Raw genomic sequence first — 26,494 nt, forward strand, 5'->3', positions numbered from 1 at the left:
CGCCCACGTAGGGCCACGCCCCTGCCGGCGGCCAGCGCCGCGCTGCGTCATTTCCGGCCCGGGGCGGTCCGCATCCGGGTCAGAGCCAGCCTCTCGCTCCCCGAGTGTGTGAGTAGTGGAGGTGCCGCGCTGTCCGCGTTCTCTCTTCCCGGTGCGAGCTAGCCGCAGTGTCCGCCGGCGAGCAGTGCCCTCGGCCGCGAGCAGAGGAGGACGGGGCGGAGATCCGGCTGCGGGCTGCGGCCGGGCTGGGCCGCTGTGCCGCGGGCTGGCGGCTCTGCTCCTCCTCTTGCTGCTGTGTCTGGGAGCCGGCTGCCAGCACTGAGGCGTCTCCGGCAGACAGCGACCCCCTGCCCCGGCTCCCCTGGCCGCCCTGCCGGGGAGGGCGGAAGATGCCGGTGAAGAAGAAGAGAAAATCCCCTGGGGTGGCAGCGGCCGTGGCGGAGGACGGAGGCCTCAAAAAGTGTAAAATCTCCAGGTATCGCCTCCCCCCCTTTCCGTCTCCCCTCCTTTGCTGGGCGCCCAGAGGAGCAGCAGGCGGGCCGGGGCTCCGGGGCTTGGGCTGGGGAGGCGAGCCCCCGCCGAGAAAGCCGGCTGCTGGGCGCAGGACTCCGCGAGGTTCTGCGTCCGCCTGCACCTCGTGCTCGGCGTGCGCGCCCCGGGAGGGGCTGCGGGAGTTGCCTCACCTTGGTCTCTGCGTGCCCGGGAGGGTGGGGAGACGGGACTGCGCACGGCAGCTGCGTCCTCGGCCCTTGCCCCTCGCCCCCTTCTCCCTGCATCCCCGCCCCAACTTTCGTCCAGACCTGCAAGTGAGTCCAGGTCCACAGAAGGGTCACTTCTAGAATCTCTTTGTAGCGTACGAGGAAGGGTAATGTCGACCTGACAACTGCCAGGGCTAGGAAAGAAAGCTCCCTGTGCTGTAATTGGCCCCCAAATGGAGTCTTTGGAGGGGTCTCAGCCGGAAAATAACAGCAGTAAGCCCATTTTCTGGAAGGGTAGTGCCTCCACCTGCGCCAAGTCCCTACGTGCAGAGTTAGAAAGGCCCTGCCTGCGGTTTTGTTTTCTAGCATTCAAGATGCTGTTAGCTCTCGGTATAAATATTAATAAATTGGGACTTATTTTGCTCAGTATCCTCTTGGAGAAAAAGAAGATAGAGCAGAGCTGTAATTAGAGCTCTTTGATCCCACTGTAGCATGTCATGAGGGATCACAGCAACGTTGGGTGCTGCACAAAATCATTGCAATTTAGGTGCAAGAAGTGGCTCTTTTCTACATCTCGTTGGGTGTCTGACTGTATCACTGGTTGGCACTTGATGTAACAACTTCAGATGCTGCCATTAACCGAGGACTGTAGTCAGCGTTATAAACAGGTAATGACAGAGCTCCTTACAGAGAGAGCTGCTTCAAAAGCGAGGGAGTCAATTTACTTAGTCTGCATCTTCCCTTCTTGTTGACGGAATTTTTTACTTTATCACTAACGATATTTTGGGGCTATTATTGTGAAAGATGGTAAGGTTTTCTTATATCTCTTGGTAACTCAACACAAGAATGTGACAGCGCTGCTCCACCAGCTCATAAGTTTATTACTCTAACTTGTAGCCATCTTAAGTGCCTAACATATGAAAATTATTTAAATGAAGCACATTAAAATAGCCAAGCAGTCAGTTATTAAAACTCAGGTGATACTTTGCTCTATCAACTTAAAATGTTAAATATGGTACCCTTATTTATGACATTACTCAGTAGCTAGAGTTGTACCTTTTCTAGGTCATTGTGATGGTGTAACTATCTGAGCTCCTTGAAGTTCATTAAATCCTAAAGGCCATTTGTGAACTTCCCAACCTTTAATGATTTTGTGGAAGAGATAGGCTTTGGGATTAAATAGCTTTGGCCCAATTATTTGTACAATTATTATTTTCATATTTTCAGTTACGGTTATGTTTTTAATCTCTGGAATTTAATTATACTGTTGGGTCCTAAATCATCTTCTATCTTTAAATATCTAAGTTTGGCAGATGATAAATAAACAACTGTTAATTATGATTTTTTAAAAAATATTAAGTATCAAAATATAGTTTGTAAGATTTTGTTTTCAAACTTATGCATATTATACACAAATATAATTTCCATACAAGTCAGCAGAACAATCACTATAAATGTTAATACTTTCCCAACTACTAGTCTTGTCTTGAGACCATTAGGTTGAACTTCCGTGTGGTCATTTGAAATCTGGGGAAATGATTTTAGTTGATATTTTTGGATTTTGATAGTGAGCAAAGTAGCATTTGGGTTTTGTTAGCAAGAAAATATTACGTATACACTACTGTTTCAAATTGCAAATACTAAACAACTCCAATTTTTTTCCTAAAACACCCGCTGTAAAAAAAAAAGTTCTTTGTTTACTTTGAATTGAAGTAGTTCATATTGAACTTAGCTTTTCACTGAAAGTTGAGACTTGATAAAATTCTTAGGCATTTGTGTGTTTTCTAAGCTATTGCAGATCCCAACCCCCTGCTAGACTAATAAGTGGAGAGGAACATTTTTCAAGCAAGAAGTGCCTGGCTTGGTTTTATGAGTATGCAGGTAATGAAATTAATGTAAGAAGATATCAGTCACATGCTTTAACAATTTTTTGGTTCATTCATTTAACAAATCATTTATTTCAGGCCTGCTTTGTGTTAGTGCTGTGTCCTGGGATCAGGGTCAAGACTGAGGATTATGGGTAGACTAAGCATTTGGTGCCATGTCAGCATGATATTTTCAGTACATATTTCGTGAGGGGGTGAAACTCATTTACTATTGATACAGTTTGTAAACAGATACATTATTGGTTTATGTCCATTAACTAAAGTAGACTTAATATTCTGGAAAACACAAAGTATGTAACAAAACATTTTATGTTCTATATAGTTCTTACTTTTCTTTTCCATATTCTATTGAAAATTTTCTGAACCCAAACTGACATTTTCTGAAACTTTGGGGAGGCATAGTAAAAGATTTAAGATTCAGATCTGTCATTACACAACACATGTGCCCCTTAATCGTTGCTGTTCAGCCCTCTTAATTTCTACTAGAAATGTGGTAATAAATCAGAAAGTAAGCAGACTGATACTAATACAGTGTGCTAAATGCTGTATTAGGAAGATGTCCTGTGAGAGCTCAGAGGAGGAACATGTCACCTAGCCTTGGCAGTGTCAGGGAAGGGCTTCTGGAAGGAGCTAACTGAAGCTAAATCCTAAGTGCTGGAAGCCCTGATCTGGGGTAGAGCTGTAGCCTGGGGGTGAAAGTCAGAGCCAGGGAGGAGAGGTCACTGTTAAGCACACATATGAAAAAGAATACTTGTTTCCCATTTGTTACTAATTTTTTCATACGCACGTACGAAAACATTTTTTTTTTCTCAGAATAGTTTTGGTCTTTTGGAATTAATGGTTTTATAGATTCTCCCTCCTCCTTTTATACTATCATTCTCAGCGTTTTGAGGTATAAGTTTAGGCTGACTGTATGGGAAGTAAGACTATTGATGGGGGACAGCAACTTCACTGTTGAACCAGCTGAGGGATCCCCAAAGTATAATTTAAAAATTGTTTTGTAACAGAACAGATTCTTTCTAGACCAGAAAAACTGCTATTACTGGCATCCCAAGACAATGTCTAACCCAAATTAAATGAAGGGAATTCATTTCTTACTGACCTCCATTTAAATGTTGACCCATTATTCAAAATGCCAGTTTTACTGAAATTCATGTTATAGAATCAAAAGGTCACTTATAAAGAGATAGTATAATTTAGTCCATTTTTTTTTTCTTTCGTGCTTATTTGTATTTCCTCTCCTTGGGACTTTCATGGGTAGCATAATATTCTATTTAGCTCAACATTTATTTCCTATACTAACATTTTTGTAGTAGCCAGCATAATTGCTGTCTTTATTTCAAAAATCATACTTAATTATATAATGTTTCCTTACAGTCATTCTGTTAACTAGGCAGTGTTATCCCTTTTTATAGATGAAAAAACTGAGGTTTAGGTTGAGTAATTCGCCCAAGATCATACAGTGACAAGAGCCCGGATTCAAAGTTTGGTCATTTTGATTGTAGAGCCTATGCTTTTAATTACTACTATCTTATAGTTTCTTTATTTAAGTACATACACAGCAACTAATTTTCCTTATACAAAAAAAATATTAGTAAATGTACTTGAGGGTAATTTACATTACGTCATTTATTGAATGATTCATTCAGTAAATATTTATTGAGCATTTGCTGTGCGTCAGGCACTGGTAAGCGCCAGGGATATCGTAGTGAACAAGTTAGACAAGATCCCTGCCCTCGAGGAACTTGCCTTCTAGTGGGGAAGACAGACAATAAATAGGTAAGTAGGCAAGACAATTATAGTGAGTGGAGCATTATAAAAGTAAAAATATGGCAAGGTGTAGGGATGGAAAGTAGAAAGTTTGGATGGACTGTCAAGTCGGGTGATTAGGGAAGGCCTCTCTAGACGTTACTTTGGGCAGAGACCTAACTGACAAGGAAAAACCAGTCATTTACCAAATGAACAGTCACTGTTCATTTGTAGTAGTCATTGTGACTACTGAGAATAATACATGTAAAGCACTTAGCGCAGCACCTGGAATGTAATCAGAACTCAGTAAATGTAAGCTCTTATTAACACAGTAATAGCATTACGGCATTAGATTTTCTCATTGTGGATTTTGACCGTTCTGTCCCAGGATTAACAGGATAGCTCCTGTGTAGCTCACGTTGAACGTGCTGTGTCATTCATGGAGCACAGTATTTTCCCTGAGCATCTGCGATGGCTGGCATGGTTTTAGATTCTGCAGATATCGCTGTGAACAGTTTATGGTTATGAAAAAAAGAAAATTGATTTTTTTTCTTTTAAAACATATTTTACCACTGATTCTGTTAATATGATACCGTAGGTGATGTGTGTTAAGCCTGATGGTTTTGCTCTTTCACAAGACCTCTCATCTTGAGCGATACGTACATTAGCAAGGACTCAGTAATACAGGGGTCCTATTACTGAACAAAAGTGTGGAATGTGAAAAGGCACTTTTAAAATCTTACAAAGAACTGAAAAAACAGGATAGAATTGCTAACTTATATTAAAGTTCTACCAGCTGGTAGAGTGAACTAAATCATTCGCATAGCTTCTTAGATTGAATGGAAACTTCTTTTTGCCTGAAAGAGTTAAAGTCAGCTGCAGAGTAGATATATTGGAAGAGTATATTTCAATAAGTAGAACTAACATTATGCAGTCCGGGAAAAGAACATTGGTATTGACCTTGTTTTAGAGTTAGATTTGTAATTACTTGCCTTGCTTTGGGAAGCTCACTTAACATTTACAGAAAGGTCTTGTGTATGTCTTGTATATCTCCCTGTAACAAAATTTAGCTTGATTCTCATCAAATGTTAACCACTAACTAGTCCTGCAGTTTCTAGGGAGGCTGTATTTTGTGATAGTAACTGATAGTTCTCGACACAACTCTTCAGCTCTCTCTTTTGATTACTAATGATGGCAGCTTTGAGGGCAGGTCAGTTTTCTTTTTCGTAGGAAAAATTTATAATACATTTTTTGTCATGGCTTGAAGAAAAACTTTGTTTTCTTCCATTAAATTTTTTATCTAATTTTTACTTTCAACCAAACCACATATAGGGATACATATTCAGTTATATTTTAAACAGCTTTATTGTATATGCTTTTAAAATTACATAATTAACACGTTCTCGTAAAAAAATCCTCCAAATATATATTAGGAAGTGAAAGTATCCTGTAATTACCACCCCTCTCACCTTTAACACCTCACTGCATAAATAACTGCAGTACTTATTTAAACCAGAAAATTAAATAAGGGTTTTGGTTTCAGACCATGTTTTAATGTCCTCTTAGCAGCCTGGATCTCATCTGAAGCAGCAAGAATATATTGGCCCACGTGCTAGATGGCTCTACTCTTCTGTGAAGAGAAAACCGTAGGGCGTTGGCTTCATTTTGTATTTGTGAACTAATGATGATGGTGCACAATGACACCACCATCGAGTAGCCATGGTCTAGTCCATGATTAATAAAGCTGCAGGATTTTTATAAGTCCTTACGAAAGGAAAACAAGGGGGTTTTTTTGGCCATACATAGTCGGAAATTTTTTTTCTTGGTGATGAGAACTTTTAAGATCTACTCTCAGCAACCTTCAATATTGTATTAACTGTAGTCATGATGCTGTACATTACATCTCAGAACTTACATACTTTAGAACTAGAGGTTTGTACCTTTTGTGTGTGTCCCCCCCCCCCCCCGACCAATCCCTGCCTCTGCCAGCCATCAATCTGTTCTCTGTATTTATGAGTTTGGGGTTTTTTTGCTTGTTTGTTTGTAGATTCCACATATAAGTTACATCATATGTTATCCGTCCCTCTCCGACTTACTTCACTTCACATAATGCTTTCTGGGTCCATCCATGTTGTAACAGATTTGTGGTAATCTTAGAGAGTTACAAAAGAGACCTGGCAATGATGTAATTACTATCTTTTCGAATCTGATAACATAAAGAAATAGGAAAATTGATGTATTGATTTATATTTAGTGCTACTAAGGGAGAAAAATAAGAAACAAATTAAGTATCATTAATTCTTGGACAAGTGGTAGATATAAGCTAATTGAGGGATTAAACTTTTGTTTCTATATTAAGGTGGCATAATTAATGCTTTGCTGTCTATTTTAGAGCCAAGATGATAAGGGAAGTAGTAATTTTCCTAAGTTATTGTTTTCAAAATATGTGTATCTTTTTAAAGTATTAAATTTTATTTGGTTGTATTTCAAAAGGGTAATAAATGACCTTATGTTTTAGTAAGAAAACAGGTATTCTCTGATTACTGTCTTGAATTGTGTTCTGGTCCTACACATTCTAGTAAAATTTATGCTTCTTTACATTTACGCATTGCCAAAAATTTTCTTCAGAGAAGGCTGTCAGTAAATGTTTTTTTTTTAATGGATAGGTTCAAGTTACTGTACAAATGACTGATACTAATGCCACTTCATCTTTTTCCCTTACTTTCATTTTGTAATGTGTTTAAAGATTATTTCAGAAATTTTACATTTTAAATCATGTAGCAAATATTTATATTTTATCAAAAATCTGTCAAAATTCAAATTTTGTTATTTACAAAAAATGTTACGGTGTATTCATAGATGCGTTTAGTACAATGGCTTATGTTTTATGTTGGTATTAAATTATAACAATAAAATATGTAAATTATTTTTGTCTTTGAAGGTCCTGATGAAGTTGTAGGGCCAGAAGGAATGGAAAAATTTTGTGAAGACATTGGTGTTGAACCTGAAAATGTATGTTTTATTTCTAAGTAGAATGGAATACAAATGGGGTATAGCATATTTATAAATTTGTAAAATTTGGGACACTTTAATCTTATATGAGGATTTTGTTTCTTCATGTTTAATACTGTAGATTGTCATTTTTGTATTTTTAATCAATTTTAGTTGGGCACGTGTTCTCTTTCTTGGTACAAATATCATTTGTAATAGAGTGAGAGAGAGTCTACCTTCAGAAACTGTTAGAACTTTTTACTTTTAAAAAATTGGCCCATCTAAATTTCTTTGGAGTTAATAATTCCAGAGGTTGTACTCTTTAATAGTTGAAGGATGGAAATAGTTGTATAAAAATGCTCTCCGTGATAAATATAGACATGATTATCTCTGTGCTGACTTTTCCCCTATCCTTTATGTTCTGTTCTTTCCAGATTATTATGTTAGTTTTAGCGTGGAAATTGGAGGCTGAAAGCATGGGATTTTTTACCAAGGAAGAATGGTTAAAGGGGATGACTTCATTACAGTAAGACATTTTTTTAAAAAACAAATTTGATGGCCTATTTGAAGATCTTAATTGATATTTTGTGCTTCATAATTTTTAGGAGTAAGGTTTTACCTTAAAGTAATCAAATTGGTTTGATCTGTATCAATCAGTTAGAGATTGACAAAATTTATATTGTGGTCTTGACAAAATGAAAGTTACCCCATTTTTCATATTCTCTGAGAACCTCAGTACAGTCTAATTAAAATCACTGGCTCTTGGTGGGTGTATTGGAGGTCTGTGATCAGAGTTATTTACACACAGATTGTTTGAGCGATAAGGGATTTCCTTCTCTGAATATAGAGTTCTGCTTGGAAGGAGTTGGTTCTTGGGGCAGTCTAAGCAGTCCTAAGCAATTTTATGCTTGATTTTGAAAACATATTTGAAGATAGAGTTACATAGCAGTTCTATTATTTCTTTTTTGCCAAATTAATCTTACAAAGAAGAAAAGTAGAAAGGTTGTGAGGCTCCCTTGCAGCCCCTAGCCACGTTCCAGTTACACTCTCAGATGCTGCCTTCCAGCTCTTTCTTGAGGTTTCAGAATTGTTTCTGTATAAAAATGATGTGATTTTGACTTTCCAGAGTAAAGTGTGCTTAGTTTCAGAATCAGTAATTATGTGTTATTTTTAAATTATGCCATGTTCCTAATGTTCATGCAGGATGTTACTAATTACTAACATTCTAAAATAGAGGAAGCATTAATTTATAATACTTTTGAGCCAAAAACTGGGGGTTAATTAGCCATGTGGTTTCCTGTTGTGGTTATGCTTTTATTGACACATTTAACTATTCTTTACTACTTGTTTGCATGTCCTTAAATATCAGAATACCTGTCATTTTTTTTAAGTGTATCTGTTCAAAAGGAACTTGAATTTTTATATTTGAATTTTCAGCATGTAATACTTTGTAATTATCCTTTTTAACCAGCATTAACATGTAGATATTTCTTACTTATTTAGGTAAAAAACTTTGCTTATATGAGCCAAACCATAATTTCTAGAATAGAACGTAAAATCAACCCTGTCATTTCAATTACTTATAGGTGAGATAAGGAGTCAGACTCAGAGAGGTGAACAAAACGTTTGCCAAGGTTTATGTAGCTATTTAGTGGCTCAGCTAGGACCTAGAATTTAAATTTCCAGATTACCAGTCTAGCATACTATATTTCCTGTTGCATTATCTTTCTGCATATATGTTAGCATTCTTCATAAAATAAAGGGCCATTATTAACATCTTGAATCATAGTATTTACAACCAGGCTTGAATTCTGTTATTCATGTAGGTGTCATAACATACTAAATTAAAATGATGTTGACTCTGAAATTCTTTGGAAATATCCAACCTTCAATTAACTTTTTGGAGAAAGATAAAATACACAGACAAGTATACAAAGAATATAAACTAGTTTTCATATAGTTTTTTCTGTTTTATTGAAATTTATATGAGTTGTAACGTGGCTTATTGATTGTAAGACATTTTATTTGGCACTATAAATGCTTTTTGTAATGCTTCTACCGAATTTTTGTATATTGCTTTTTTGAATATCCCAGCTAACAAGTGTTTGTGTATTTTTAAACCAAAAAGTTTCTCATTATTTGTTTTTGCATAACTTGACATAATATAAAGAGCCTTTGTATTGTATAACAGAAATGTGTAAACACAAAGCAGTTCTAATAATTAGAATAATTAGCATATGGCTTTGGGTACAAGAACAGAAATTGACTTAACCCTTGAACATATTTTTTATTAGCACATCTTTTCTATAGGAAGTTCACAAGCTACACAACATAAAAGCAGTTATTGAACACTTAAAATTGACCCCGAAGTTTCTGTTTCACTCATTTACTATCCCCTGCCCCTCTGCTTTACTCTATGCTGTAAAGCCTTGCTGCTCAAATTAGGCGAGCACTCTTGACTGGGAAAATAGTGGTTTTTTTCCCCCACAGTCTAGATTGCTATGTGAAGTACAAAGTATCTCTTATCAGTTAGCTAAGTCGGACTACTCCCTGAGTTTTCTTGTAAAAAACTTGCAAAGACTGCAGTAGTTTAGAATTTAAAGGAGGAGAGATGAAAGCATGTATAGAAGTCTTAATTTTTGATTTTGTAGTTGCCTGGTATACTTGGTTTTGTTTAATACATATAGTCATAAAATGTAAAACTTCACAGACTCCATTCCCTTCTTAGATTTTTCATATCTCTAGGATTTGATTTAACCTGGGCATAGTTATTTGATGGTCCCTGAATTGTCTTAATGTAGTTCTCATTTATTTCAGATTAATTCATTTTAACCCTTAGAAAACTTTAGTGGGGCTCTGCTAAAGAGTAGAAACAGCCTGGTAGTTAAAACATATAGACAATGCTCAAGAAAAGTAGACTGTCACAACCGTGATTAATTAAGATCTGTAGTTGTGTAGAATACTTCCATACACTCATTTATTTTAAGGCTATTTCTTCATACAAACTTTTTGTATATGATCTGCTTTTCTGTTTTGTGCGGAAGAATTTGTGGGGGTGAGTTTGTGTATAATTAGACTAGAATGGCCATTTTGTAGGTTTCAGAGGATGCGGTTGCCACATCCTTTCTAGGGATTTTACTCTCGTTTCCATCGTTGTTCAGTAACTGCCAGGTTGCCCCTCAGATGGGATTTGATCTGTAGACACGTACAGTGAACACCTGTGCTCTGCTGGATGCCGTGCCACTTACCTGTGGCCACGGTGAGGCAGAAGGCTGGCTCTGCCCTCTGCTGACCATGCTGAGAGGGTGGGCAGTGCCCTGTGATGCTGTCACCTGACCCCCAGGTGGAACGTGAGGGGCGCTCGAGTGTGGAAGCACAGCTGCTAATGAGATTCATTGAGGCTGAGTGGACAGGAAAATCTGTAGATGTGGATCGTTTGAACTGGGCCTTGAAGCATGATGAGGATTTTGATGCTTAAGGATATAGGAAATGTTACTTCTGAAGAGAAATATGAGCAGAGCCTTGGGAGAGGAAAACGTGTGTGTGAAGGAAGTGGTCTAGTTGGTTCTAATCCAAAGGTACATAAGGAAAATCGACAGACTAGGTTTGAATTCCAGATAGTGGGGATAATAGCTACATTATGGAGAGCCTAGGCTAACATGTGGACAGAGCTTAAATCCTATGTTCCAGGCAGTAAAAACTATCAGATAGCAGACACTTTGCGAGAGAGCAGTTATTCTAATGTCTGATGGTCGTAGACTCTTGGGAGAGCCTTATGAAAACTGCAGACCTCATCCCCATTACAACGCACCTGCGCTGCTAAGCACAACACATTCCATGCGGATCTTCCTCTTCCTTGCATCCGTGGATGCGGGATTCCAAGGGTGCTCAGTGGCTGGAGTGGAGAACTTTTCTCGCGTGTGCTAGCTGACGGTGGGTGGTGTTGGAGCAAGGGTGGAATACCATGTTGGTGGAGAAAACGGTCAGCATGGAGCTCTGAAAAGACTGTACTTGATTATGATCATGAGAAGATGAGGTAGGAGGATAGGACCTGCCCAGACTGGCAGCAGGTACGCTGCCTGTGGCTACGTTACAGGTTGTACACCCTCCGCTGTCTGTAGTGAGCCCCGGACCGTGAAGATTGAAGGCAGTGAGCTGGCTTGACTGGATTTAGGTGAGAGAGGAATGGGGAGCATTTATCCGACTTTTTGGTGGGGATGGAAGAGTGAGGTGGACAGGGTGCTGTGGTGTGTGTGCTGTGTGACTGTCATTCATTTAGCATTTGCGGCCCAACTACTAATTGCCATTAGCATTCTTCCCCTCTGCTCTCCCTGACAATTTCAAATGCCCCTCTCCACATCTCCAAGTATCCCCAGGGATGTACCATTTTGTTTTGGTCAGTAGACCTTATTAGGAGAAAGTTCTAGATGCAGAACTTGGTAGGTAAGATTCTTCTGTTGTATATCAGCATGTCACAGCATATTTATTGGGACTTCTCTAATTAAGGAAGAGAATCTCACGTAGATCTAATACATAAATGGTTATTTCTTCTCATTTTCGAGGTCTTTAAAGAAGCAGAAATTTAAAAGCCTCCCTTGCTAATCAAATATTTAGCAATACTTGGGAAATTAATGTGCAGGTCCTAATGTTGGAATTTAAACTCGTTTCTACTCTAACCACGGTGGCCTTGGGGAATGGTACCCTATGGTGCCAGTGTCCCTAAAGTCTGTGGGGTTTTATTTGATTGTGTACTAGTGAAGTATGCATTTCTTTTTACTTCAATGGAAATGTCCTTTCTAAACTTGCCAAGTTATGAGCTATGGGCATTATAACCTCTGAGTCTGTTTGGGCTAGGTTAACTGTAAGAGTTGTAGTGTTAGTGATTGCTTGGGTATGCTCACCGGGTTTGCTGGGTCCCTTCGCAGTCTTTATGATATGGGTACTAAACGTGGAAGTTTGTTCTCTTGTGTCTTCCACTCTTCTTTTCGTTGTTCTGTTTGATTCTCTCTCTGCTCGGGATTGAGGTAGACCATCAGGAATGGTCTGCGGTAGTTTGGACAGAGGCAGCAGGGTGCAGGTGACTTTTAAGCCATTTGCCTCAGAAGGAGCATCTCAGGCTAAGAGCTGTTGTAATCACGTAAGTCGGGTGTTCTTCTGTAACCTCACGGTTGTCGGTCACTGCTCCTGACGTGTTATGAGGAGCCACGTAGTTGCAGTGGCAGAAGTTGGAATTACAGCTGGTCTCTCTGACTGGAAACTTGGTTCTTCACCTTCTGTCTTCAGCTTATTGAGATCATACCCTAAATAATATCGTTGCTCTGTGTACCTGTGGAATGTAAAAATATTTGGAAAAGATTGTGATTTCTTGGATTCTTACCAACTTGGTAACTTGTAAGTCACCACTTACACACTTTATGATTTTATCGGAACTACAGTTTCCCACTAACCTTTCCCCAGGTAGGGATTTTGAAACTTTTTGTAATTAAATACATACGTACTTTGTGGCTTCTTTTTGGTATTCATACTTCTGTTTAACAAATAATTTTGGAATGCTTCTATATGCCAGGCCCTGAAGAATGATTTCAAACTCTGGTGGCAGTGAGAGGAGGAACCTGTGAACGTAGGGAAGCATCCTCTATCGTATTTGCCTTCCTGAGTCTCAAGTGTATTAAGATTCTGAATGAGATTTTGTGTGAAAATGTGAATCACATCACTAAAATATATATGAAAAGCACTTCCTCAGAAAGCTACAAAGGTTTGAAAGATGAGGCCTCTACTTAAGATAGGTATACAAGGAAGGTAGTGCTCCTTAAAATGTAGCACCCCGGAACATTGTCACCTGATCACTCTGGGGATGCTGAGGACATCCAGATTTTCAAACAACATTGCAGGAGCATGTGTAATCTAAGAATTAGTTTCTTTTGTACATCCCTCTCGTAGAAGTTAACTAAATTTTCAGTGCCATTAAAGCTTTATTTTTCACATAATGAAGAATTTTTGTGCTGATAAAAGCCACTTAATGAAATAGTAAGTAATACACTTTTAATAAATAGTAAGAATACGCTTTTCTTGTTTTCTGCATGAAATATATCATACACTCATTCATACATAGGAACTAGGCCCCAGACAAATTGGACAATTAACTTATCCAAATTTCGATTTCTTTTTCTGGCCATATGACAGACTAAATGTGCAAAGAAACCATTTATCATGTAAAACACTTAAATGCTGGATAAAATATAAAAGCATGTTTTAAAAAGCATGCCTGTACTTGACTGTAAATCAAGCAAGATAATTAGAGACCAGAAATGACAAGAGCTGGTGATACCTTAGGGATCTGTAGAGCTGGCATTTACCTTAAGGTTACCTACCTATTCTTAGTCACCTAGGCTCTGGCCATTAACCTGTGGTGCATATTGCAAATGGGAGAGAAAATTGCAAGGCCTGAGTAGGGAGGGAATCAGAACTCTCATATGAAGTCACTGATATCACCCCTACCCAGTAGATAGAGATGTGATTGCCTGGGCTTGCGTCTACATCCAGAGAAGGGCTTATCCCCGAGAGAATTCTTATCAAAAATTCTTCATCGTGCAGATGAAAGCTGGAATTCATTATTTGTATGACAAGCCAAAAATCTATTTTACAAATGTCCCAGGTAAGTAGTAGTCTTGTATGTATAGTGGAAGTGATTCTTCTGTATAAGAATACATTTTAAGCAGAAGCCTCAATTTCTGCAGAAGAAGATTCAGTTTTCATTAATTAACAATCAAAAAGCACTTAGCATATTGAGAAACAGATCTTAAACTTAAGAATCACAACTCTTTAAGGCTAGTATTTTGTAATTTCAGCATAAAATGAATACATTAAATATATTTAAAGAAAAAAGAATGGTGTCAAATGATCAGATTTCATATGTGTAACTATATCTCCATAAGTGAAAAATACTCAAGATTTAATACTCAATGGATGAGTTACAAAGAGGTGGATGTAGATAATGTAGGAATCGGTGACTTGTAATATCTGAGGAAAATAGGAAAGAGGCTAAGGGACATAGTGGATAAATTTTTTTTCACTGTGAGTTTTCTGTGTGTTTTAGATAGAAGTCCTTCATTGAATATGTGGTCTGCAGATATTTTCTCCCACTCTGTAGCTTGTGTTTTCATCCTCTTACAAGGATTTGGACAGAGCAGAAGTTTTTAATTTTGACGAAGTTCAGTTGATCAGTTTTTCCTTTTATGAATTGTGCTTTTGGTGTCAAATCCAAGAATTCTTTTCCTAAGTCCTGAGAATTTTATCATATGTTTTTTTCTGGAAGGGTTTATATTTTTATATTTTACTTTTAAATCAGTGATGCATTTTGAGTTCATTTTTTAAAAGATAGGGGTTTTGGTTTGTTCTTTGCCTACAGAACTCCACTTGCTCCACATTTCCATTTGTTGAGAAAGGTCTTTCCTCTCTTAAATGGCTCTTGCACCTTTGTCCTGTATCAGTTGGACGTACTTGTGTGTGGGTCTGTCTCTGGGTTCTCTGCTCTCTTGATCTGTGTCTTAACCTTTGGGCAGCACCACACAGCCTAGATGACAGCTGCTATGCACTAAGTCTGGAATCACGTGACTGACTGATTCCCCCCCCCCCCGGCTTTTTTTTTTTAAAGATTTTATTTATTTGTTTAAGAGAGAGAGAGCGCACACGCAGAGGGAGGGTCAGACAGAGAGAGGGAGAGAGAGAATCTCAATCAGACTCCCCACTGAGTGCAGAGCTCAACGTTAGGCTTGATCCCAGGACCCTGAGATGATTGATCTTTTTTCAAAATTGTTTTAGCTCTTCCAATTCCTTTGCTTTTCCCAAAATTTGAGAATGATCTTCCTTTTACCTACAAAAAAATCTTACTGTGAGTTTGGTTAAACTGCATAATGAATATGGGGAGAATTGACATCTGTACTATTTGGGTCTTCGAGTACATGCAAGAGAGAGATGTCTCTTTTTGGTGTTTAATTTCTTTCATCATTTGTGTATAGTTTTCAGCATACAAATTCTGTATGTTTTGTTAGAATTACATGTAAATGTTTCAATTTTTATTTTCAGCCACTGTAAATAGCATTGTATTTTTAATTCCAGCATCCATATACTCATTACTAATACAATTGATTTTTGTGTGGTTGTCTTGCATCCTGTGACCGTGCAGAACTCACTCTAAGTTTTTGTGCATGTGTGTCTTCCTTGGGTTGTCTACATCGTCATGTCATATGATTATAACATAAAATAGGGAAATGGGGACCGTTTTATTTCCTTTCCAGTCTTGGATGTCTTTTATTTCTTTTCCTTGACTTATTGCATTGGCTGGAACTTCTACCACGGTGCTGAATAAGCCTGGTGAGAGTGGCCATCCCTTCCTGCCTCGCCATCTCGGGACTGCATTCAGTCTCTTACTATAAAGTACGTCAGCTATAGGTTGTTGCTCTTTATCAGGCTGAGGGAGTTCTCCTCTTCATGTTTTCTTGTGATTTTCACATGAATGCGCATGAACTATTTTAAATGCTTTTTCTGCATTAAATTGTCTAATCACGTAGCTTTTCTTTTTTTAGACTGTTAATGTTGTGATTACATTGATTGGTTTTTGAATATTGAGTCAGTTTACATACCTAGAGTGAATCCCACTTGGTTATGGTGTGTAATTGTTTTTATATACTGCTGAATTCTTTTTGTTAGTATTTTGTTAGGGATTTATGAGAGATACTGGTCTGTTATTTTCTTTTACTTATTTATTTCTTGGGGCATAATTGACATAACATTGTTTCGGGTGTATAACATAATGTATTCAATATTTGCGTGTTTTGGGAAATGATCACCACAGTAAGTCTAGTTAACATCCATCATCATATACAGTTAAAATTTTTTTCTTGTGATTTTTTTTCTTTTTTTTATACTGTCTTTAATTGGTTTTGATGTCAAGGTGAATCTGGCTTTATTAAAGGAATTGGAGAGTTTTTCCTTACATTTTATTTTTTGGAAGGTATAGTATAGAATTGGTCTTTAGAGATTGATAGCGTTTTCCAGTGAAATCTACATTAGCTGGTATTAATAAAGCTACCCCTCCTTTCTTTTGGCTAATGTTTCCATAATGTGTCACTTTTCATTCTCTTACTTTCAATTTGTCCCTGTTATATTTGAAATCTGTTTCTTCTAGATAGCATATCATTGGGTCATTTTGGTTTTGTGGGTCTTTTTGATCCACTCTTTCAATCTGTCTTTTAATTGGTACATTTAGACCATTTACATTTGATATAATTATTGAGACATTAAGGTTTAAGTATGCCCTATATTTTACAGTTCAAAAATTTCCATTTGGTTCTTTTTTATGTTACATTTCTTTTCTTAGACTTTGTTTCTTTGCTGAGACTTGCTATCTTTTCATTTGTTTTACTTCGTCTATAATTGCTTATTGAAGCAGTTTCATAATAGCTGCTTTAAAATCCGCATCAAATCATTTTAAACATTTCTTGTCATTTCAGTATTTGCACATATTGGCTCTTTTTACATTCTGCCTGACATCTTGGTTGTTGCTATGACAAGTGCTTTTTTTATTGGAACCTGAAAATACTGTTATGAAACTCCGGATCTTATTTAAACCTTCTATTTTAGCTACCTTTCTCTAACCAGCACCTCCGCGGGAGGAGGGCATTCCTCATTGATGTTGGCAGGCGTGAGAGGTCCACGCCCCCCGAGGTGGCCGCTGACACTACCCTGGGGCACTGCTCCTTACGGCCTGCTGGAGTGGAAGTTCATGCTCTTCTGTGGTTTCCACTGATAGTGCGGGAGGTGAAAGGGAGGGCCTTCCCACGTCCTGCTGAGGGTGGACGGTTGAGGTCCTCATCCAGTCTTTGCTGATGGAGGTGGGCGTGGAGCCAGTTTTTTCTGTGGTGGTTGAATAGAGAAGAGTGTTTTTTCTAAAAGGTTTTTTTCTTGCTCGGCTGCTTGAGTTTTGCAGGAGGGAGAGCAGGTTCTTGTTGGCTTTTTCGTTTTTGTCATTGGCATTCTGGTCTCTGACTGCTTCATCTCCAGGTCTGGGGTAGACAAGGCAAAAGAAAACCCAGGAAACTCACCACTGTGTTCTTCCTCAGAGTCTTTCAGATTCTTCCTTATGTTTGTTTTTTAGCTAATGTACAGGGCTTTTAGTTGAATTAGCAGGAGACATAGGGAAAAAATACATTTACTTCATCTTCCTGAAAGCAAAAGTTATTTGTTTAGTAAAAAAAAAAAAAGCGAGCCTTCTGTCCCCTTCCATCCCACACTAGTTAAGTGTCACTTTTCCTCTGCTTCCTTTTAGAACCAAATTTTCTGGCAGCATTTGTCTATACAGTTGACCCCTGAACAATGGGGGAATTTTTATTGAGACCTGGACATTTTGCGTATTATGTTATAAAACTTTGGATCTTATGTAAATATTCTGTTTTAGCTAGCTGTCTCCAACACCACCTTTCAGTCTTCTTTTAAAACTGGTGAGACTCTTACCCTTCCAGTTCTCTGAAACCATCTTGTTGAGCCAATTTACAAGTGGATTATCAGCAGTAATGTCCATCAGAACTATGGCTGAAGCTAAAATTGTACTTAGAGAACATCTGTAGCCTTAATTGTTATATTAAAAGAGAAAGAAACCTTCAATCCAAATGAACTAATCTAATTTTTTATAATAATTTTTTATTATATTAGTCACCATACAGTACACCCCTAGTTTCTGATATAAAGTTCCATGATTCATTACTTATGTATAACACCTAGTGCACCATGCAATACGTGCCCTGCTTAATACCCATCACCGGCCTATCCTGTTCCCCCACCCCCTCCCCTCTGAAGCCCGCAGTTTGTTTCCCAGAGTCCATAGTCTCTCATGGTTCATTCCCCCTTCTGTTCACCCCCCCTTCATTCTTCCCTTCCTTCTCTTACTGATCTTCCTACTTCTTATGTTCCATAAATGAGTGAAACCATATGATAATTGTCCTTCTCTGCTTGACTTCTTTCGCTTAGCATAATCTCCTCCAGTCCCATCCATGTTGCAGCAAATGTTGAGAAATCGTTCTTTTTGATGGCTGAGTAATACTCCATTGTATGTATGGACCACATCTTCTTAATCCATTCATCTGTTGAAGGGAATCTCGGCTCCTTCCACAATTGAGCTATTGTGGACAATGCTGCTATGAACATTGGGGTGCATATGGCCCTTCTCTTCACTACATCTGTATCTTTGGGGTAAATCTAATTTAAGAAGTTAGAGAAAGGATCAACCTGAAGAAAAAGAGATATAAAGATGTTCAGACATTAGTAAAAGAGAAAGCAAAGCTGCAATTGACAAAATTAGGGAATTCTGGCAAGATTAAGAAAAACAAAAAAGCAAAAATAAATAGTAATGCATATTAGGAAATGTTACAAATTTAATCATCTTTAAATAAAATTATGTGAAATAAATTATCAAAAAACGATGTCAGTGATCTGTTGATTCAAAAAGAAGTAGAAAATCTGAATGATCCTATAACCATTAAAAATGGTGATTGAGTAGTTAAAAATTCCTTCCCTCGTGAAAAGACCCAGGTGGTTTTTCAGCTGATTTTGGACAAATGCTAATTCTAGTATTCAGTAAACTTTTTCAGAAAATAGAAAAAAAGGGTAATAATTGTCATTTAGTTTTTCTGAGGCTTATGCTATGAGCTTGTTATCAAAATTAGTAAAGAATATGAAAGAATGAAATTGACAAGCTTGTCTCTTAAAAAAATCTAGCAATGTATGAAACAGGTAACATTTCCTAGTTTGGCTTTATTCCAGGAATGCAAGGTTTGATCAATGTTAGACATGCATCCAAAATATTTACATCTTAATAAAATTAGGAGTCACGTGTCACATTTTTGACTTAGAATAGTGAGGGTCTTCATTAAATCTGAGAATGCTAGATGTCTGCTCCATGATGAGTACTGAAACTCAGTTTGGGTGGGAGACTGTGGGTCACAGGAGATGGCACACTGATTTAATGCAGGGGAGGCCGATGATCTGTCAGTGGTGGCACAATGTGAGTTCTGTGTCGGGCAGTGATATTTTATGAAACTGTTGGAGGGAGCACCTTTCGGGTAGAGTGGAGGCAGTACCATGTGCCAGAGCATAGCTGTGACCCTTGGGAAGGGTCGGTGAGCTACGGCTAGAGCCCGACAGGAGGTGAGAGCGTCGTGCACCGTTGGCAAAGCGTCGTCCATTGCTTTTCGCTGAGCAGCCCAGTGAGTCAGGACGCCAGTGGAGATCTGTGAGGGTTCTGTTTGCCCTTTTAGGTTTCACGTCTGATCCTTAGAAATAACATGGGTAACTTGTTTGCACTCTTCTGCATATCTACCTTATTTGAGGTCAGGTGCTGCCACTATTTACCTCGATTGTTGTCACTAACAATGTAGCAATCTGAGTTTATGACAGAAGCACTAATATAGTGTGTTCATTTTCTCTGTGTTATATCCCAGACTTCTAAACCACTCATGGCTAATCTCCACCAAGCTGGTACCTGAGAACTTTCCAGTGAAATACGTGACAGAGGCCTGATTCATGACCCTTGTTCTGCCATCTTTTTAACCTCACACGTGATGAGGTTAAAGCACATTTTAATATACCTCTTCTTAAGAGATATTTGTGATTTTACTGGAGTTTTTGAGTTGTATTTTTTTAAAGGAAAGTCATTGAACTGAACTTTCACTCATTGCCAGGTTTTCTCTTTTTTCTTTTTCTTTTTTTAAATTCCATTGGTACGTAGAAGGCAACAAGTTTGTTAGTAACTCTACATTTGTGAATCAGAATTTTAAACCTAGGTTAATTTCATAAATGCACTCACTTTTCTCTTAATACATTTTCTTCTGACCCCCTAAAGATGCTTTTATTTAATTTTCTGGATTATATAATGTATATGGCTTTTTTAATTTAAGGTGTGACTGCACAGAAAAGTTACAGAACAAATTTGACTTTTTGCGCTCACAGTTGAATGATATTTCTTCGTTTAAGAATATCTACAGATATGCCTTTGATTTTGCAAGGGTAGGTGGAATTTCCATGTTTTGTAATTTTAACATTTTTCTAATCTTGAAACCACACTCAGGAGAATTTTTCCTTATGTTTTAGGATAAAGATCAGAGAAGCCTTGATATCGATACCGCTAAGTCTATGCTAGCTCTTCTGCTTGGAAGGACATGGCCATTGTTTTCAGTATTTTACCAGTACCTGGAGGTATGTATGTTCTTATTAAGGTTTGAAAATATTAATCTGGTTAATATTAAATTTTAATATTGATTTTAAAGTTTAATCTGATCGAAAATATACCTTTGAGGAAAAACAAATAGATTTTTAAATATTGTGCTTTAAAAAAAATCTGCTTAAGTAATAAAGTTTCTGTTAAAGTGTATACATATATATTGTTATTTATAGACACAAGTTCATGTTCATTAATACTTTCTGTACATGAGATACTTGGATTCCAGCCCTGCATCTCTCCCATAAAAAAAGTAACCTTCAAGAAATACATTTTAGCAAAGACGTTCTTCATGCAGAATTCGTTTCTTGGGCTCTTGGCAGAAGAGAGTTGATGCTCGTATACAGATGTCGAGCTTCTGAATCAGGTTTCTTTAATACAAGATCTTAGGCTGAGATCTACATAACGGAACTGGTTGTAGTGATAATAAAACTTTACTTTTCACTTAGGTTCAGTCTAGATAATTAGAATTAAAATATTTTATGTCCACAAATATGAGAATGGCTATAATCCTATATTTCAGCGTGCTGAGTTAAGAATGTATGCTGAATTCATGGAGAAAATATTCTTTTAGAAGGTTTAACATAGCACCCACCGCTGGCAGTCGTTCTGAGATACTGCTTTCTTTGGTTTTCTGTTTTTGTGCCTTCTCAGTTTTAGGCTTTTTTAGTATGGCTCTCACCATTTCTTAAGGATAGATGACTTTTCTTTTTGCTTTGAAAATGATTTCTCGTAAAGCTGATTATCATAGCAAATTCCTCGGAGTAATTTTGTTTAAAGCTTCTCATAAAAAGCAATGATAGGGGGACGCCTGGGTGGCTTCGTCTGTAAAGCATCTGCCTTCGGCTCACGTCATGACCCCGGAGCCCCGTATCGGGCTCCCTGCTCAGTGGGGGGCATGCTTCTCCCTCTCCCTCTGCCCCTGCTTGTGCCCTGTCTCTCTCTCTCTGACAAATAAATAAATAAAATCTTTAAAAAAGAAAGAAAGAAAAGCAACGATATGGAGAGGACTTAAATGAGTAGGTTTTGTGTACACCCTAATCTTTAAGTCTAGTAAAGTGGGTGTAATGAAAGCTAGTAAAGTAGATGTTTTTGATGGATGTTACCAATCTTCCTCCTATTACTAGTTTTGGGCAAAAATAAATAGAACTGAATGTTAAAATATTCACCTGTAAAGGGAGCTGAGAGAACTAAATATTTTCAGTGCTTGTTATGTGGAGGGTGTTCAACCTACAGTGTTTCTTTAAATTTTTATAACACTGTTTTGATTTCTTTTATCCCTCTTCAGCAAATGAAGAAATGGTCTTTGTTGTTAAATAATGCTCCCAGGGTCACCCAAGTACGTGGAGGAGTGGAGTTTGAACCCACGCCAGTGCGCTCTGCACTGCCTCCAACAATGCCAACTTCAAAATATGGCTGAACATTAAACGTCAGTGAAGAAGTGGTGTTCTGGGAGGCAGCATGAAGGGACGCAGTGTGTGCGGGATGGGTTGTCGATCCTGAGCGCAGGGGTGGTTCCACAGGTGTATACATAGGTAGACATCGAGTTTTACCTCACTCTTAGTGTCTTCGATGCTCCTGTTACTTCTCTAAAATGAAGGAAAGATAAAGGAAAACGTAACTGGGATAATGTTAACATGTAAATGTCCCTGAGACTTTCCTTAGAAGCACAGCTAATTTAAAGAGGAAGAAATGTTTTAAGAAAGACCAAATCACAAAAAAATGTTATAACTAGATTTACCGAAGTCAAGTCCTAATAAATAATGCTCGTATTCAAAATATTTATATCATTTTCTACAGCAATCAAAGTATCGTGTTATGAACAAAGATCAGTGGTACAACGTGTTAGAGTTCAGCAGAACTGTCCATGCCGATCTTAGTAACTATGATGAAGACGGTGCTTGTAAGTATGCTACAGTGTTTTCCTATGAAAATAAAATTCTTAAAAGTCTCAGATAAGAATGTACTTTCGTGTAGCATTGCCATAAAGGATTTAAACTTCCCGGCAGGAACTTTCACTATTGAATCAGGTGGAAAGTGTGGGGGCGGCAGGTGCAGAATGTAGACCAAGAGCTTAGATTGAACGGATATTATGAAATCCATGCTGCAGGGGCACCTGGGCAGCTCAGTGAGTGGAGCACCCGACTCCTGATTTCGGCTCAGGTCATGATCTTGGGGTCATGGGATCAAGCCCCCACATTGGGCTTCATGTTCAGCAGGGAGTCTGCTTGAGATTCTCTCTCCTTCTGTCCCTCCCCCTGCTCACATGCTCACTTACACATGTGCTCTCTCTCACTCTAAAATAAATAAAATCTCTTAAAAATATATATATAATCTTTCAGTCACTTCAGTTATCAGTCAGTATTCTTCAGTGGAAAGGGCAGAATGCCTTAAAACAGTTCTTTGAAGTAATGATAAGTTAGGTAAGCCACATCCTCTAAAATGGTAAAAGGTTTTCAGTTTCCACCACCAGTTTGGTTACATGCGTTATTATATACATGTACGTGGTTACATGGTAAGATACATTCCTATAAATGTCAGTTGAACTGTGGACTTATTTAAAAAAGGAGTAACTTTATTTCCCCCTATATATATATTGTGACCTCTCCCTACAGAATGGTATAACATTTAACAGTCTTTTTAGAAGCAATACGTTGCAGCAGTAAGCCAGAAGCCTAAGGACTATATGTGGCCTGCAGATGTGTATTATTTGTGTGTGTTTTGAGTCAACCTTTAAATTAAGAGTTTTTGCATAAAAAGAAAGCTTCTAGATTTGTTCGAAAAATCAGAAAATATGACAAAATTGTACCTGGAATTAGTGACTGAAGCCGAGTAGTAGCTCCCGTTGGACTCACTTCCCGCTTTGCTGGCCTGCAGTTTATGCCAACAGCTAGCTTGCTTTTCAGCTGCTGTTTATTATCGAGCTTGCCTGCTGCTTGTCTTAGAGTAAAGAGGTATGTCTATGAAATCAAGAGAAAAAGACCACCAGAACGTGTGTGCTTTAAGAAAAAGAGAGCAAGCACATTCGTTTCTGGAGTGAGTTTTCCTCTATTTAAAAAGAGAGAACAGTGAGCTCATTTAAACTGCCTACCTGGCCTCTGTCAGGAAATGAGTTTGGACCCCCCACTTTATACTAATGCCTTTTATAGAACAGTTCTCAGGTTGGGTATTGATTAGGCACCTGCTGCGTGTTTAGACTCATACTAGGTCCTGTTACCGGCCACCCTTTCAACAAGCTTACACACTTCTTGGTGAGGGAACCTGGAAATACTGCATTAAACATTTTGCATATTCCTTAATAATTAAATAACAGAATGCTGTGAACATGTAGAAAAAAGGAGTGGTTAGTCTTGACTTGGTTATTGGAGAGTTCTTTGAACACTTGAACCTTGTGAATGAACTTGCAGCAAATATCCATTGTGGGAAGTCCCTTCTGTCCGAAAAGAAAAGGCTAGGGAAGCAAGTACCAGTGAGTCCAGCAGCAGGACGGGAAGCAAAACCTCTGTGACCCCAGAGGGCCCGTCCTCAGCACTGGCACAGAGCTCATGGACAGTGCGTTCTGTAGTTGGATGGATGAGTTCACTGAATCCTAACAAAAATTGCTTCTTTATTTCTAGGGCCTGTTCTTCTTGATGAATTTGTTGAGTGGCAAAAAATCCGTCAAACATCATAGCAAGAACTAATGTGAAGAAAATGCAAACCTTTTGGCGCCCACGTGTATACAGGCTGAAGAGACGACGAAAAAATCCAAAGGGTGCATTTTCATTCATATGAAAGACTTCTCATAGTACTTTGTTTTCCTTTTTTTTAAAGGAAGTTTTCTTGTTACATGTGATGGGCATTGAGCCACACCTCTTCTGAGACTGAATATTGAAACTTTTGTTTTGAGTTATGTTTATAACATTTATTTCAGAACAATAAAGATTCAGATTTGTGACAAAGGCCTTAAAGTGAAGATGTCCCTTGAGTGTCAGAGTGGTATTTATTTTTGTACATTTTAATTCTTGAATTTTAAAGGATGTTTCTCGCCATGGATTTGGAATTTTAAAGATTTTAAACAGTATTTGGAAACATAGTCCACTGATGGTATGGCTCATTATAACCATCTGTGAACAATTAGCAAGAATATTGGCCTTGGCTTCTGGGATAATGATGTTCTGATACAACTAATAAAAAACATTTCTGGATATTGGGAGTTCTCTGGCTCTCAGCTCGGGTTTCTGTGAAACCAGATTTGCAAATGCTTTATCTGAAAATTTGAGAATTGGAACGATTATGTCCCGGTATTTTGCTTCCAAACCGTTAAATAGTATTGTCAGTAAGCGTTCATCAGCATTGCATGTGTATTCTTAATATGACTTTCCAGTTTTCTGTATTGTGTGTTACAGAGTTCCTTTTCTGTTTGAAAGAGCAAGGTTCCTGTATTAACGGTCTCAAAATTAGGCTGATGAGAGAATCGAGAGCAATATTGAAGTTGTGTGATCGTCACTGTTGTCATTACTAGTGGCATGTATATGATATCTTTGTCATTTTGTGATACGGAGAGTTTTCTTGAGGGACCTTTTTTGGTCTTAAAAGAAAACCTTTAGCTCTGATGTTGTGGATTGAGTTAAGATACATATAGGAAGAGAAGATAATAAAATAAGGAGTCTTGAGAGAGCTCTGTGTATAATGGTGCACAACTCAAGGATACCATTAATATGGGTACAATCACAGTATTGCTAATTATCACAATTTTCTAAATGTTGTCTAAAGTATCTTGAGGAAAGGACAGTCTTGTCTAAGTCATGTAAGAGGCATCTTTTGGACGAGGAACAGGGCTGTTTGAATATTGCTTTTCAAACCATCCAGTATCCCATTCACAGTCCAGCTGCGACCTTAGTAGCATTGCTAATCTCAGTGTATGAGTGGAAGGAAGTTAATAGATTATTTTTCCACAATAAGGACATTTCTATTGGGGTTTAAGGTAAAGGTTGATTTTTGAATGGTGAATTTTTTTAATGAGTGACTTTCAGTATTGACTGCATAAGGGAAAATAGCATTTTAAATATTTTTATGGTTTATTTGGTTAATGAGTTGGGAGAAAGTGATTACTGTTTTACTTGCCTTTTAATGAAATCACTTTGTACAACTTTGTAAAACACTGATATAACATTGCAAAAACTTGTCTTTTCTAAATGTCTAATCAATAAGGATAATTTTCCTAAGATGCGCCTTCTTGGTATTAGAATCGCTGAATTATTAGAACTGAGCATTTACTGACAGTGCTGTGATTCAACAACATGAATAATGTTTTAGTATCAAATTTATTATAAGTAAAGCGTTTAGATTTGTAAACATTTGAGTCTTTATAATTTAATTGACTCTTCCCTCCAGGGCACAGCTTCTAAACTTGAAGAATGTCGCCCACTTCTGTTTAACTTCAAAAGCTATAATTTAAGTGAAATCTTACAAGTTGTCAGTTTATAGCCTGAAGTAATATATTTTCTTGTCATCTTCATTATTTAAGTACAATAAGGAACACTCAGAACTTATAGATGACTTTAAAAAAATAAAATAAAGGAAACTATTTGTACTTATCCAGAGTACATTTAGACTTTTGGAATCTGAAAATGAAAATGAAACTTTTTTTCCTTCAAGTCGACAGCCCAGTCCTGCCTGGGCCACACTTGCTTTACTCTGTCACCTTCTAGTTCTCTCATCACCTTAGAGTCGTGACATTTGCTTACTTTGGAGGCAGATTTCCCCTCCCTAATTCATCAGTCAGGATGTGGGCTTCTTCCTTACCTTTCATCTGTTAATTTATATTTGAACACCTTTAATTTATTGGGAAAATTATGAGAGGTTAAGTGGTGTAAGCAAATAGGACAGTAGTAAGGAGCCTACAGTGTATTACGGAA

General features: G+C 37.9%; 1 protein-coding gene across 2 annotated transcripts; it reads left to right on the forward strand.

Moving 5' to 3' along the window:
* Positions 1-92: 92 nt before the first annotated feature.
* Positions 93-24,538, forward strand: DCUN1D5 (defective in cullin neddylation 1 domain containing 5). Of its 2 annotated transcripts, XM_045797649.2 has the most exons (8): positions 93-475; positions 2,488-2,579; positions 7,275-7,345; positions 7,759-7,850; positions 20,275-20,383; positions 20,468-20,572; positions 22,395-22,497; positions 24,212-24,538. In XM_045797649.2, the coding sequence occupies exons 1-8, from the start codon at positions 390-392 to the stop codon at positions 24,265-24,267; spliced, it is 714 nt and encodes a 237-aa protein (XP_045653605.1). In that variant the 5' UTR covers positions 93-389; the 3' UTR covers positions 24,268-24,538. The 2 variants fall into 2 exon arrangements, with proteins under 2 accessions (XP_045653605.1, XP_045653606.1); XM_045797650.2 differs by lacking the exon at positions 2,488-2,579.
* The last annotated feature ends 1,956 nt before the right edge of the window (positions 24,539-26,494 follow it).

Source organism: Ursus americanus, chromosome 16 (assembly GCF_024610735.1).
Source record: "Ursus americanus isolate L20-20 chromosome 16, mUrsAme1.1.p, whole genome shotgun sequence".
NCBI classification, from domain to species: domain Eukaryota; kingdom Metazoa; phylum Chordata; class Mammalia; order Carnivora; family Ursidae; genus Ursus; species Ursus americanus.